Genomic DNA, 14,170 nt, shown 5'->3' on the forward strand with positions numbered 1-14,170 from the left:
ACAGTCGTGAAACTGCTCATATGAGCTCTAATAAAATTGTTATTAAATATATTATTCGTGTTCTTACATCTATCGCCACAATGAATGAATGAATTAGTAAAATGAGTTTTGAGAAATTGAAATGCTCTCCTTACCGACGCCCACGTGACGGAGATTAGTATGACTTGTAAACATTTTTCAAGAACATCAAAATATTTTTATCTCTTGCAGGAGCAAACAAGCCAGCAGTAATAGTAGTGCGCGTGGGCAACAACCGCCCCGATCTCGGCACTAACCCAATCTGCAACCGCTTTACCGGGTTCCTCGAGGAGGGGCAACCGTTATTCTTGCCCTGCAATCCTCCGATGCCCGGAGCCTTCGTTAGCGTCCACCTAGAAGCAACCACACCGAGCCAGTTATCTATTTGCGAAGCCTTCGTGTATACCGACCAAGCGCTGCCGATAGAAAGATGTCCGCAATTCAGAGACCAACCTCCGGGTAGTACGGCTACGTACAATGGAAAATGTTACGTGTTCTACGATCGTCAACCAACGTCGTTCAGAGAAGCCCTGGCGTTTTGCAGAGCAAGGGGTGGTACTCTCGTGTCGGAAAGCAACCCTGCTCTCCAAGGGTTCATAAGCTGGGAGCTGTGGCGGCGACATAGGTGAGCTACCTAATATTATGCTGGCGTTACGATCTAGTTATATAAACATTTTAAATATGTTATTATCTGACCACTACTTCCAATACCTTCATACAACTATTATATTATAAAAAAATATCATCCTAATCAGGTCCATACTTTACACGAAATTCATGTATAGATACACGGTTACACACGTGATGATAATAAAAGTTCATTGTTTTAATTTCTCAAAATGCACATAACATTTTAACACGCACAATTCTCCTGTACATGTCACTTCTTTCCAGTAAGTACCTACCTATGCAGTTAACAATGGTACAAAACTTACATAAGAGACTTCACTTAAACATTTATATCGTTTATAGTGTTTGAAACGGTTGCAATTTTCATCAATGTAATGATGATCCAAATGACTGTGACGTGTAGTTTGTCTTCGAACAATTTTCTACGAACGATTATCGGTCGAAAGCGATGGAATGGCTGACAATGCGCTGATGTGAATTTAATGTTTTTTAAACTCACCCCACACACGTTACTTTACGTCGGCATTTTCGCAGCAGTTTTAAAAGAATTCACATTTAACAGAAAGCGAATGCTCTGCATCCATTAGATCGCCGAATTCAGTATCGTAAAACGTGCTTAGCGGGCACAATGCTGCAACTAAATACTCAAAAGTCGCGAAAACGTGATCTAGCATTGAATCAAATCACCAATAGCCAACGTTATAGTATCGTGTGTGTGTGTGTGTGTGTGGAAGCTCTATTGCGGAAGTACTATGTATTGCATTTGCGGAAAATTCTATAGATTTTACGTAACGTCGCGAGGATGACTTGTGGCATCTTTCCGGCAATCTGTGCGGTATTGAATCGCAGGCAAATCTATCATAACGATGTAGGAAGTAATCAAAGCAGACAAATCGAGTGTTAACCTAGATTTTTGATAGCTAGTAGCTTACGCAAGTATTTCTAAGGTTGTACATCTTTACGCGCGTACGTCTTGCCCAATATAATGCTAAATTGGCTCGTAGCTTATAAATTAACATGTCAATTACTTATTGTTATGTTGTTCCATATACATAACAATACCTATAAATTTATTTCAAACTCTACATATGACCAGATACAGACAGTTCTATATACCTTTTTCTTACATGTGATTTGGTATCATCGAGTATAAAACCAGAAATAGAGACGAAATAAGCGCCATCCATCCCTGGCATCTCATCAGGCAAATGGGCCTTATATCACTTTTAAATATCAACTCTCTTTTGCACTGAAATTACAAATTAGAAAGCTGAAATATTTTCCAAAAAATATTCTGTATTATTGTAATAAATATCCTAATATCTGTAACTATGGGGGCTGTTCCTAATGGTGGTGTGGGAAAAACAGGAAAAATCTAATTACAAAGCAAACGAAATCACATTTCATAGGTAATTAAATATTAAACTTGTATTTTTTTAATTATCGTCCATTATAGCAAAGCTCAAGTTAAACTGGTCGATTTGAAGTGAAACAATTAACGACACCCTTCAACTGTTTCGAATTCGGGCTGGCCAATAGGAGCGCAGTTGTCACCGTAATGACTAATGACATAGCAGAATAGTTTTCAATTTGTTTGAATGACATTTCGTCTCTATTTTTCTGGTTATGTACTCGATGTTTGGTATGCTTGTCTGCAAAGATTTTTTAAAGAGATTTCAGACCTACCAATGGCGAAGAGTAGATAGCTGGATCGGAGAAGATGTCAACAGAAAATCGGTTGTAAAGCAATATAATATAATGAATTAACGTCGATACTACGCAATGATGAATAAAATTAAAAAAAAAATTTTTAAATATGAGTGTGTATTAGAAAAAAAAAAGAAAAAGAAAGAAAAGAATGAAAAATCAAAAAATAAAAATCTTTATTGAATTATATCGAACATATAGTTCAATACATTATTTCTTAACATAGTACACTTTAAACACAGTTTTGTAGTGAGATCAAACACATTATAGTTAACTTTGAGCACATGACTGGGACAGTTGTAACGGCGCGCGCTCATAGTGTCGAAGCCGCGTTGATCGCGTAGCGGACATGTGATTGGAAATCAAAAACCGCATCATCATACGTGTAGTACAGTTTCGTAGATTGGCTTTCAGATGTCGTATACACCTAGATGGCTCAGGGATATGAGCAATCCTTATATATAATGGTAAGTTCCGAGTTGATTTCTTATAGAGTCAATAGTAACATATGCAGTCAATATAGAAAACATTTTTTCAAAATATATCATTTCATAGATCATTTCGTTACAACGACAAATCATACAGTGATTTTATATCGTAATTGGTTTATTTTTAACCGACTTAAAAAAAGGACAAGGTTCTGAATTTGAATGTATTTTTTATTTCGATGATTCTTTTTTGTTGGAAATGGTCTCGGTAGTGGGTCCATTGAAGTTCAAAGAAAATATTCTACTCCTAAAAGTGGCAAGTTAGGGAACTAGCCCGGTTTATTTAATTTCAATAAAACTTGGCATTTCGATGTAATTCCAATAAAAATAAAATGCCTAGAGTTGGTCAGATGATAGAAATGTAATAATAATAATAATAACGTACACACTCAACATAGCCCCGCACTAGGGAAACCCTGTGTCGCGGGTGCCATGGACACACACATAGACAACTCACGAGATAAATAAATGTAGGCCATACAAATATTTCTCCCGGCCCGGGAATCGAACCTGGGACCTCTGCGTGGCAGTCATGGTTGTGGCTCAACCACGGAGGCAGATAATGCAATGCAATGTCAGATTAATGAATTGCTACCTTGTGTTTGGGCTCATATGATTCGTTTTGGCGAGGTCTTCCATATTATGCGTTCCGGTTACCGTTGACTAGACCGCCGAATACACCGAAAGCGAATAAACTTAAGAGCTTGGTTTTATTTTTATAAAAAAGTTATGATTACTTTGGACACATTTTACAATACGATTACATACATGGTAATATTTGCGCCAAGACGTTTTACCCCACGCCGGCCCCAGCTTACAGGTCATATGCGTGTCACGTTCTCCCGCAAATTGTTGATTATCTCGGTCTACTTGTTACCCCCTCAACCGAGAAATAATGTAATTACTTCTACCCTTAGTACAACTAGTTGCAACGTCTTGTCGTCGTTGCACAGAGCAATGACGAGAAGACGTTATAATATCGTACTAACTCGATTTTGCACGCATGAGTAAACGCCCAAGCCATTTAGAGCGATTGCTGTTTCTGGTGGTAAGCACATTTCGTCGGGGATAGCGCAATAACGCGCAACTAGTTTTGGATTATATGTAAGTTTCCATTTCAGTAAATTAGTGGCCAAATCAAATACACGTAACTGTCGTGCCAACGTGGAATCTATTGTTATCAGTCCGTAAACAACATAATTCAATGCTTACTATGTAAAATTGAAAGTGACGTTCAATCATTCTCTTGTAAACTTTGGTTTAGTGCAGATACGCGCCTTTTACCAATGCTACATACGCGTATTTGCACTATCCCCGATGATTTTACGTCTTTACCACGTAGTATAAAAGTAAACAGTTCCTCTATAAGTTGACCTTAATACGAAAAGAAAATGATGCTTCACTGGCCATTGTCAAAGAAGAAATATTTTTTTTACTGTCACTATACTTCTCCGAAACACACTTTTCGCAAAAAAAAAGCAATTTTTTTGTGATTATATACATTGCAATGCGGTTTACTTTTCTGCTGTGTGAACGTTTTTTTATATAATTAATATATATTTTGAGATTTTGCTGCGCATGGTATTTAGCAGTTTATTAGTAATGAACATGGTGGTACCAAAAAGGACTTTTAATGTTCAACAGTTTTTATAAATATCAATGAAAATTAAATTGACTGAGTGTTTGAACCATGTAAAAACGTTCTCACTTAGCATTTACAATTTGGTAATCTATGATAATTACCTATCAAAATTACGCAATAAATATTTGTTATTATATATATAAGTATTAAAATATCCAGCAACGGAATCTATGGAAGCTTTTTTAATCAAGTCTTTTATTAAGTTGAAATGTACAGTGGGTACTGCTTTATCGTTTATTGTATCAGGACTGAATCTCCTTATATTAATAGACCCTACACACCTTATACAATTTTACGCTGACTGGTAAATTTCTGTCGCAAATTTTGAGTTTCATCAATTCCTGGTTTGCTTGTGTTTGCTTAATTATGGGGTTTGTAAACGTGTTACAAGACGTTATTGGCAACCACGACGAATTCATTGTACACTGTAATAAAACTCATAGCGACCTTTCTTTAACAGGAGCGACAGTAGCAGTCAGTACTGGATGGGCGCAGTGCGGGATCCCCAGGATCCCTTAAACTGGAAGTGGGTGGAGGGCGGTGATGTAATCGTGTCCTTCTGGAACGCCCCAGGCGGCTCCGAGGAGTGCGTCCGCTTCGACGGAAGCAAAGGCTGGCTTTGGGCCGTTACCGACTGTAAAACTAGGCTCAATTACATCTGCCAACATAGTAAGTGACACTTTTTTCGAGCGATTTTCTGCTTTGCGACTCCTAGTTGCCACGTGTGTCAACTGCGAATGATACTTGTAATTGCAACGCGAACGCGATTCTCGTAACGGTGCTCAAATCAATTTTCGTAACTGGGTTGTTTTAGTGTGTCACTTCTGTGTAAAAGTTTATGCTTTTTGTTATTGTGAGAAAGCTGGCGGTGTTTTCCATTGTTTCATCCATAACTTTATGACCTTAACCAAGTTGTTGTACTGGACTCAGTTCATTATCGTTAATCGCCTGCCATATTTTCCAAAATAAGCGCTCTATTTCCTGTCCAAATTTAAAGAATGATCTCTTTATTACGTTCGCTCTAAGCCCACTCTTCCTCAACAGAACCCAAAGCGTGCGGGCGACCTGAGCAGCCTCCAAACTCTACAATGGTGGCTGAGAGTTTCGAGGTGGGAGCCTCTGTGGAGTACTCGTGTGACGAAGGTCATTTACTGGTCGGGCCCACAGTGAGGACCTGTCTCGACACGGGTTTCTACGATGAATTCCCGCCCGTTTGTAAACGTAAGTAGGCCTTTATCACCTCCATGGAGTTGCCTACTCTTATGCCTCAGCACTATGTGTTTAATTGCGCCCCAGCTTTGTAAATAGTTGAGCCAAGGCTTTATGTATGATTTTTTATTTCTTTCTAGGCATAGTATGTGGTTACCCAGCAGACGTCCTCCACGGACGCTACAAGCTGATCAACGGATCGGTATCATACCTATCGCACGTACAGTACTCCTGTGACGACGGATACGAAATGGTAGGCCGAGCTAGACTCGTCTGCGACATCGATGAGCGGTGGAATGGCCCTCCGCCGAGATGTGATGGTGAGCTAATACGCCCTAAAAACTTAAAATAAGCACCTTATATTAAAAAAAGAACTATATTCATACACTCGATTTATTATCGTTGTCCAGTTTTATTAAACACTTAGTACTACCACTATTTAGTCGTTTATAAAAAATATAGAGAAATGTAGTGGAACAATACTCCAATTGTCACTGTGTTTTTCTTCACTGTAGAGGTACAAGTACAAGAGGAATAAGGCAAATTGTATCATCGACAAAGTTTCGCACCTAAAGTTACACACACAAAGGAACTTCATTTAGCACGTAATACACATACCTATCTTAACTAACGAAGCTCGCGCGAAACCGAAAGTACTTGTGTCGTATTACGAAGGTCTTCTTTATTTTACTATAGTAGTGTGTATTACCGCTAGAAAGCCAGAGCTCACGTGAACAGCTCATTGTGAGGTGTTCTCAGCTGATAGGAGATCTAATTACAGACGCCCGTTATTGTAGAAACAACACTAGGTGCCGGCAATCGCGATACAACGAATGCTCTTAAGATAGGTACCTAGATAAGTAATTATTTGTAAACATAAGTAGCAATAACTGGTCAACGAAATAACAAAACTAAACGTCTACAAGAATTTTGGGGATTTGGGCTGAATTTAGGTAGAAGCTACGAATGTCCTTTACAAAGAAGTACGAGAGGCCCAAATGGAAACCAACCGTTATAGATGCGCAACAGTCGCCCAAGATCTATACATACGAGTACTATTAGTACATATACAAATAATTTACAAATAAATTTTTAAATTAGCGCATTGTTGTATTCGATACTTTTGAAAGACTTAAATAGTTACTTACCTTCTCTTCAAAGGACAGGGTGCATTGGTGCATAAAACAGAATCCTGCGTTCTTCTCAAATGCTAACTCTATTGGTTGTTGCAGTGGTGCAGTGCGAACCGCCGGCGCAGATCCCGAACGGACGTGTGGCGCTTTCGCTCAACGCATCGGTATTCGGTGCCGAGGCGGAGTACGCGTGCGCACGCGGCTACATCTTGCACGGTGCGCCTCGCATCGCCTGCCTGGCCAACGGTCTTTGGGACAATCCAGCTCCGCATTGCTCGCGTAAGCATACGACTATACTTAGGTTTTAACTTCTTTACAGTCTAAAGCACTCATCGGCCTTTTCATCCGAAACACTAGGATTCCACAGCAAGGCCCCTTAGTGGGACTCGACTCGTTCAGTTCTCTGAACAAGTTTGTATCCGGGTTTCGTTTCTCAATCTTCACAACATAGGTATTGATACGGGAAAGTGTTATTCTTAGTTGGTTTATTTTGCATTTGCAGCAGAAGAAAGGTCAACAACGTCAACTACGGCAACACCTCCGCTTACCACATTCCCTCCAACCACCCTGCCCCCCACCACATCTCGCTTCATACCCACTCGTCTACGCTCATCTCCGCGCCCGATCTCCTCACCCACACCTTTCGTGGCCCCAGATCGTCCTCGCCCGCGACCAAAGACTACTACCGAGCGGCCAACGACTAGAAGTTACGAACGTCCGACAACGAAGACGTACGAGAGGCCCGAACGGAAATCAACCGTTAGTGACGCGCAAGAGTCGCCTACGAGCCATGTACCACATATCATAGTAGCCAACCATCCCAGAGAGACCCAGGTATGGGACTATTTTGCTCAATAATTAATCTACTAAGTTTTAGCTTTTTTTATGTAGTATAGAAGAGCGCTTGGAAACAATTGTACCTAGTAAATGCATATTCACTCTAAATTGAAAAACCCTGTAAATCTACTATGTGTTCTAATCACTTACACAAAGATAATAACAGCAAAGCACTTTGTATAAATGAATACTAAGTCAATGACACAAGGACGGAATGTTCCGGGCTTTCTAATAGACCGAAAGTGGAACGATGTGCGCAGGAATTTTAAAATTTAGTTCCACCCCTCTCCGAAACATTTTCGATAGAAAACCGACAAGTAGGTAATTTTTCTGATTTTAGTGACTTAAGCTTTGACTCCATACGACAGTCGTTGCAACCGCTCCACCAAGTCCAAAACAGCTAACTGGTATCGGTTGGAGCCATCCCAGATGTAGCAGCAGTAGTCCTTTCACGTCATTAAACTTATTGTAGCTTAGTAGTTACGTCATGAAATGAGTTAGGTTAGGTTATAGCGAATCGCATCAGTCGCTACAAATCTCTTTTGTGTATATTTTATTTTAAGTTTTAGTTATATATTTAAATTCTAAATTTAAATGTCATTGTTTTTGGCGCCTTTTCTTTATTATTGATATATGTATATATATACCAAATTGTTAACGCCGATAAATAAGACTCCATTATTAGTGCATATCAGAAGGTTTTTCTTAAAAATCTTTATAACAATAAAAATAAAAATATGACCTTTTTCTTGGAACAAAATAAAATCAATAATAATAAACGTCAAGCCATCGTAGCCAGCAGCCACAGCAACCAAGGAGCGCTAAAATACTGCCCCTCCTCGAGGAGGTAGAGCCTCGAGAATAAAAAAGGTTGCTTCAGATTTGGGTAAGGCACATAGCCTCCGGACGGCTCGTCGTATGGTGCCTCGTCCTGTAAAGATGTCCGCCACTCTTGTAATATTATCCACTCCTGGATAGAGCTTCTGTGTACGTCCCAGACGCCACTTCATTGGCGGAACATTCGTTTCCTTAATCACGACGATATCATTCTAAGACCCTCTTTATATATATATACCCATTAATACAGTCCGCTACAGTGTCTAAGAGGCTGTTTAGTTTTAATCCGTACATTTTCATACGCTGTGGTACATACCACGGACAGTAGTGATGAAAGGTAACTTCTTCCTGTCGTATCGATGGTATAGAATTGCAGCCCAGAACTATGGGACTTTTTTGCCATCGTGATGAAAATATTTGCTAATCCGTGTAAGGTTCTCGCTGATTGTTGCCCAGGTTGCGCCAGACGTACAGTGCTTCTATTTTCTCAATGTCCCTCGGCAATCATCGGATTTCCGAATGCACACGAATATTAATTTCCGTGCCCATTACTTATTAAATTTAAAATCTATAATAATTTGAATTTTGGTCAACGTATTTTATTGTTGTTTTGTTTTGATTTTCGTGTGAAATGTAGAGATGTAAAATTATTGCCTTATTTTTAATAACATTTACTATATGTAAATAAGCAAGTAGGGTCAGGTGTTTAACAATATTTCACCCAAATTTTCAAGAGCTGTAACTCTGGATCTATGGACCTACATTTTACACTTTTTACTTAGAATTACAGGTAATTTTACTGGGTATGATAAAGTATTACTTCATTTTTGTCCAAATACAGTCAATCCTTATAAAATCATGGTTTTTTTAATAAAGAGAAATGGTTTGGTTTTTTTGGTAAAAAATAAAAAACATCACCGCCCCCGGGCATCTGTGCCGCTAGCTCGCTGTAGACTAGGAAGAGAGAGGTGCATATAGTAGAAGCTCATCTGATGCGATTTGCACCAAATTCCAATGTCGCGTTTATGGGTTATTGGCGCGGTTCATAGTGTACACTTGGTTCACTGTCGACCACCCTACCCTACACAAAAATATAGAAGTAAATAAAGTGTACTTCTTTTATATAACTAACAATGAATATTTAATTAACAATTATGTATTTTTCTTTCGTGCCTTTTTAGTTGACTTTTTTATCATATTCTTTTAAAATATTCTTTACTGTTCCGATTGAAATACCACAAGCTACAAAAATACGTTTTTAACTTTTTTAAATAACTGTGTGTTTTTTAAATGATTGTGAATATACGTGTTACGGGGAAACTCCTTCCGTGCAACCTTACGTTTATTTATGTGATTTTAATTGATAAATGTAATGCTTTTACACAGATAATCGGCAGTGGCAACAATATCCGTGCGGAGCAGACGCCGCGGGTCAACGTGCCACAGCCCGTGGACGGCAGCCGCGGGTCGGGAAGCTCAGCAGGAACTACGGGGGCGCGTCTCAATATCGGGGCTGTCGTTGCGCTGGGCGCCTTCGGGGCGCTCGTGTTCCTCGTCGCCATCATCACCACCATCGTCATTCTGGTCAGGAGGTGAGTCGTCATATTACAAGATAATTCGTTTTGTTAACGTGGGGACCCGATGTTGTGAACGCGACTCGCTTTTATACCCGCGCCTACTTGTAAGCAACATGAACGGAATGTTACCATTTTGATCATCGTTCGGGTTTCAGCGCAATGCATTTAAATGCTTATTAGGTTGTACGTTTTCTTGATGACATGTGAAATAGGGTACACTTAAAATAGAATAACAAATAATTATACATAAAACATTAGTTCAATCTACTTATAAATATTTGTATAAATCACTTAATATATAAGGCTCTTGAAAGCCGACAGGTATAAACGTAGAGGACTTCTGAATTAAGCCTACTTTCTACATCTGTTCACGCTCTGTCAGCCCTATGAGGTATGGTAGTACCTTAAAATATAAATGCCTTAGTATTTATTACAGGAACTGTACTTCTTTTTGTTTCAACACTAATTAACTATGTAGGAACAAAAATTCTTAACTTTCTCATTTTCCTTTCCTTAAATGGACCTCGTCTACACGTAGACGTAGCATATTGAAGCGTTTTAATAGGCGATTAAGATTAAACACTTAAGAGATTGATACGTCTCACAGCTGGGCGTATACATGGGTTGCTAATAGAATGGAACTTAAGAGATATGTGAGTAAGGCCCTAGGTTCAATTCCCAGGTTTCCTCTCTCCTCTGGTACTCACGTCGGCAGGGAATTCCCGAGACCAGGTAACTGGTGTGATTGTGTGATACATCTAAAAGTGCGTCAGTGCAATGAACCTTGTTCCTATAGCGGTGGGCAGAAGCGTGCCCCGCCGGCGGTGCGCGAGCTCCCCTCGCGGTGGTACACGTTATTGGCGCTGCCATTCCCCGACCAGCAGGTGGGGCGGCGGGAAATAGCGCGTGCGCATCGCCACGCGCATCGCGCCGGACACTTCTCCAACCCGTTATGAGTGCGTTGGCGTTTATATTTTGAGGTACCAACCGCCTGCACACGACACCGCGTCGACATGGTGGCTGATGTAAGGTCTTCTCTCAGTGTGCTGCTACAAAACGTCAAAAAGACGTTTTTGATGCAGATAGGCAATCACATGTTACGAATATTCGACTACTAGGTATCTAAACAAGTTTAATTTAGCCATTATTTTGTAGTGTCTTATCACAGTTATGCCTAATATCTATAGAAGTGAAGTAGCCTATTTATTATGTAATCCTTGCTGTGACGAACGGCTTATTGAAAGCTTTCTTTTTAGAACGACGTTAACGGATAAATCTCTAGTATTTACGGCAAAATTAAAATGAAGTTTCAGCAGGGATGCTAATTAAATGCAATATCGTGTGTTTCAAGCAATTGGTATTTATTATATTGCGATAGAATTATGCCTTCTCTTGTATCGCTCCGCATAGCAGCCACTATGTCATCGCGCGCACCCACACCGGGCAGGGATAGCACCTAAATCTGCTATTGGGACACATTGGCAGAACGGAACGCACTAGCATTACACGACGTAAGCACATCGTATACAGCGTCACACCTTTTTGATCATTAGAAGGCGATGCACTATATCCACTGCATCGTTTAATGTATTCACAGGCTGTAAATTTTTCTTTCTTCGCTTTGTTATCGTTAACAACTTGTCACTTTGGAATAGAAACTATTTCTCGGATCTAAACGGCGTAATTTTTTTTCAAGCAAATCCTTAAAAAAACAAATAAGTATAGTATATACGATGTGGTTTGGAACAAACAACTTTGGTTTGTTTGTTAGATTTGAAAAATAGTTTCAATTCCAATGTGTAATAATGGCGATAACCTAAGAACTCGATATGAACTAGTCACTTCTTGATTGATAAAAGAGAAATTAATTTAAATTTTTCATTATCCAATTTTTAATTTATATTTCTTTCATTAGGATCAAAACTACAAAAATAAAGTACATTTAAAGAGCACATTAGCACAATTTCGGGTCACCAAATGTAATAACCGCGAGATTAAGCTTAATTTCAAACAATCACGCAAAATATTTGGCTTATGTAGAAAAAATCAACTTGCTTTATTATTTATATACTTATTTCTCTTCTCCCGTCAAAGGCTTTGAATAGAACGACTATTGCCATTGACCTATTTTATATCTTTTGTTCCGCGTACTGTATAATCAAGATGTAAAATTTTGTAATAAAGCTTCTACAGCTTCTACAGCGGCACTACCGCTAAGGCCATGTAACCACCTTGATAGAAAACGGACGCGTGCGCGTAAGTCACCATGAACTGATAGAATCAATAACCAAACAATGTATTCAATTTGCAGCAGGAAACACAACGACGGCAAGCGGTACCGTCACCACGTGTCAGCTGACTGCAACACGGTGGCATCAATCGACTCGTCGTCGTCGGAGTCACGCAGCGGGCTCAACCGGTACTACCGCCAAGCGTGGGAGGAGCTCCACGAGGCCAGTCAGCACGGCCACCGCCGCCACGACAGGGAGGCTCCCAAGGATGGCTCGGAGCTAGTAGTCTCCGACGTGTACCCGTCCGCGCACCCTGGCCGGGACAAGCGGCGACACCATCACCACCACCATCACCGCGAGCCGAGATATCCCCCCGTAGTACACGCGCCGAGGGCTCACCACAACCACAAACCTAGATATTGAAGGACAAAATTTATCCCTTTAAGTATAACAGCGTTCAAAAAACCAATTAAATATGTTTAAATAATATTTTCAACTTGGTACGTAAAATCAAGTGTTCCTTCTACGAATATTACTTGTTAATTTTTAACAGTTTATGTAATAACAAAAAACACTGCACTTCTGATTTGTACGGCACCTTCCATCAAATTTGGGACAACTATGGGCTAGCATGATAGGAAGCGACTAGCGCGACAGCGACATAAAGCGCGAGATGCTGCTTTTCTCGCATAGAGATCTCGCGCTTTATGTCGAGTCGCTCCTTATCGTGCTAGCCCTACTGCAGTGCTAAGACAACAAGGCGCGACTTACGCGAGAAGCGACATACAAATGCGAGAACAATATCCCACGCTTTTGTGTCGCTTATCGTGCAAAGCATGCGCTGTCGTGCTGGCGCTGCTGTCAACACTGTATTGATTTATAGTTCCTTCGAAAAAGTTCTTTTAATTGAAAATATTAAGTTTACTTACGTGCCTTTCGGTTATTAAAATCTTTAGACTTTCTTCCAATCCTTACCTCCTTTGTTAGCAAGCACGAAGGCATTTCTTGCATAATATTGATATGTATCTTCGTCTAGACTTTTCCGTCCTTAGATCTAGAAGAGAGGGGAATTAGATTTAGAAAAACCGACCAAGTGCAAGTTCAACTTGCGCAATTGGTGTTCCGAACTAACTGCAAAAACAACGTATTTTTTTGTTGTTGTCGAATTTGATACATACAGTTTCGTCCACATTCGCCTGTAAGCGACGCACAGGCACGGGGGTTATATTAGATGGTAATTTTATTGTTCCGATTGTTTGGTTCGGAATACTGTAAAAATGTATATTTGCTCAACGCCCACGGGGCTGGAGTCAAACAGGCACTGTACCAAATAACTGTGTAGGCTTCGTTTGTTATTTGTTAATTATATCTTTGTAAACAATTATTTACCTAGTTATGTGTTTATATTTAATCTTTCGATAAATTATAGCCATTTTAATTTTAAGAACAAACTTTGGCGATGTAACGATTCCAATGGCTTAGGTATTAGGTAGTTGTGATTTTTAGTTTCAAGTTTGATTTAAATTATTAATTGAACATCCCTCCTGTAGTACCTATTCAATAGATCCACACTTCCATAAAGGCTTAATCTGCATTTTATAATCTATCTCGGCTTTAAAACTATGATTACCTTGATCTTTTCTTAAGACACTGTTATCCGTATATATCGATTTCATGTTAGCTTAGATATAAGCAGTTACACAGTTATTGTACATAATATTGTAGATTAGTTAAGATAAGATTGAAGTTAATCATTGTTCACTGCTTGGGGTGTGTTTTCTTTTCCGCTCGTCTGAAATGCGCGACAAAAAAGACGACCTGCAAAAAAAATGCGCCCTTTTATTTTCCTTTGTCGACTTGT

At 39.6% G+C, this 14,170-nt stretch overlaps 1 protein-coding gene across 2 annotated transcripts in view; it reads left to right on the forward strand.

The window, feature by feature from the left end:
* The window catches only part of LOC113226695 (CUB and sushi domain-containing protein 3), a 53,967-nt gene extending 40,104 nt beyond the window's left edge, over positions 1-13,863 (forward strand). The window contains exons 4-12 of one of the 2 annotated variants that reach the window (XM_026459425.1): positions 211-643; positions 4,946-5,154; positions 5,530-5,706; positions 5,835-6,014; positions 6,927-7,106; positions 7,330-7,661; positions 9,888-10,093; positions 10,875-11,034; positions 12,390-12,500. In XM_026459425.1, coding sequence (XP_026315210.1) covers positions 211-643; positions 4,946-5,154; positions 5,530-5,706; positions 5,835-6,014; positions 6,927-7,106; positions 7,330-7,661; positions 9,888-10,093; positions 10,875-11,034 — 1,877 coding nt within the window. In that variant the 3' untranslated portion in view covers positions 12,390-12,500. Of the gene's footprint in view, positions 1-210; positions 644-4,945; positions 5,155-5,529; positions 5,707-5,834; positions 6,015-6,926; positions 7,107-7,329; positions 7,662-9,887; positions 10,094-10,874; positions 11,035-12,389 lie in introns of both variants that reach the window. The other variant, XM_026459419.1, reaches the window with a different exon arrangement.
* Positions 13,864-14,170: the final 307 nt, after the last annotated feature.

This window comes from Hyposmocoma kahamanoa, unplaced genomic scaffold (genome assembly GCF_003589595.1).
Source record: "Hyposmocoma kahamanoa isolate Upper Pololo Valley unplaced genomic scaffold, ASM358959v1 100021, whole genome shotgun sequence".
In the NCBI taxonomy this organism is placed as follows: Eukaryota; Metazoa; Arthropoda; class Insecta; order Lepidoptera; family Cosmopterigidae; genus Hyposmocoma; species Hyposmocoma kahamanoa.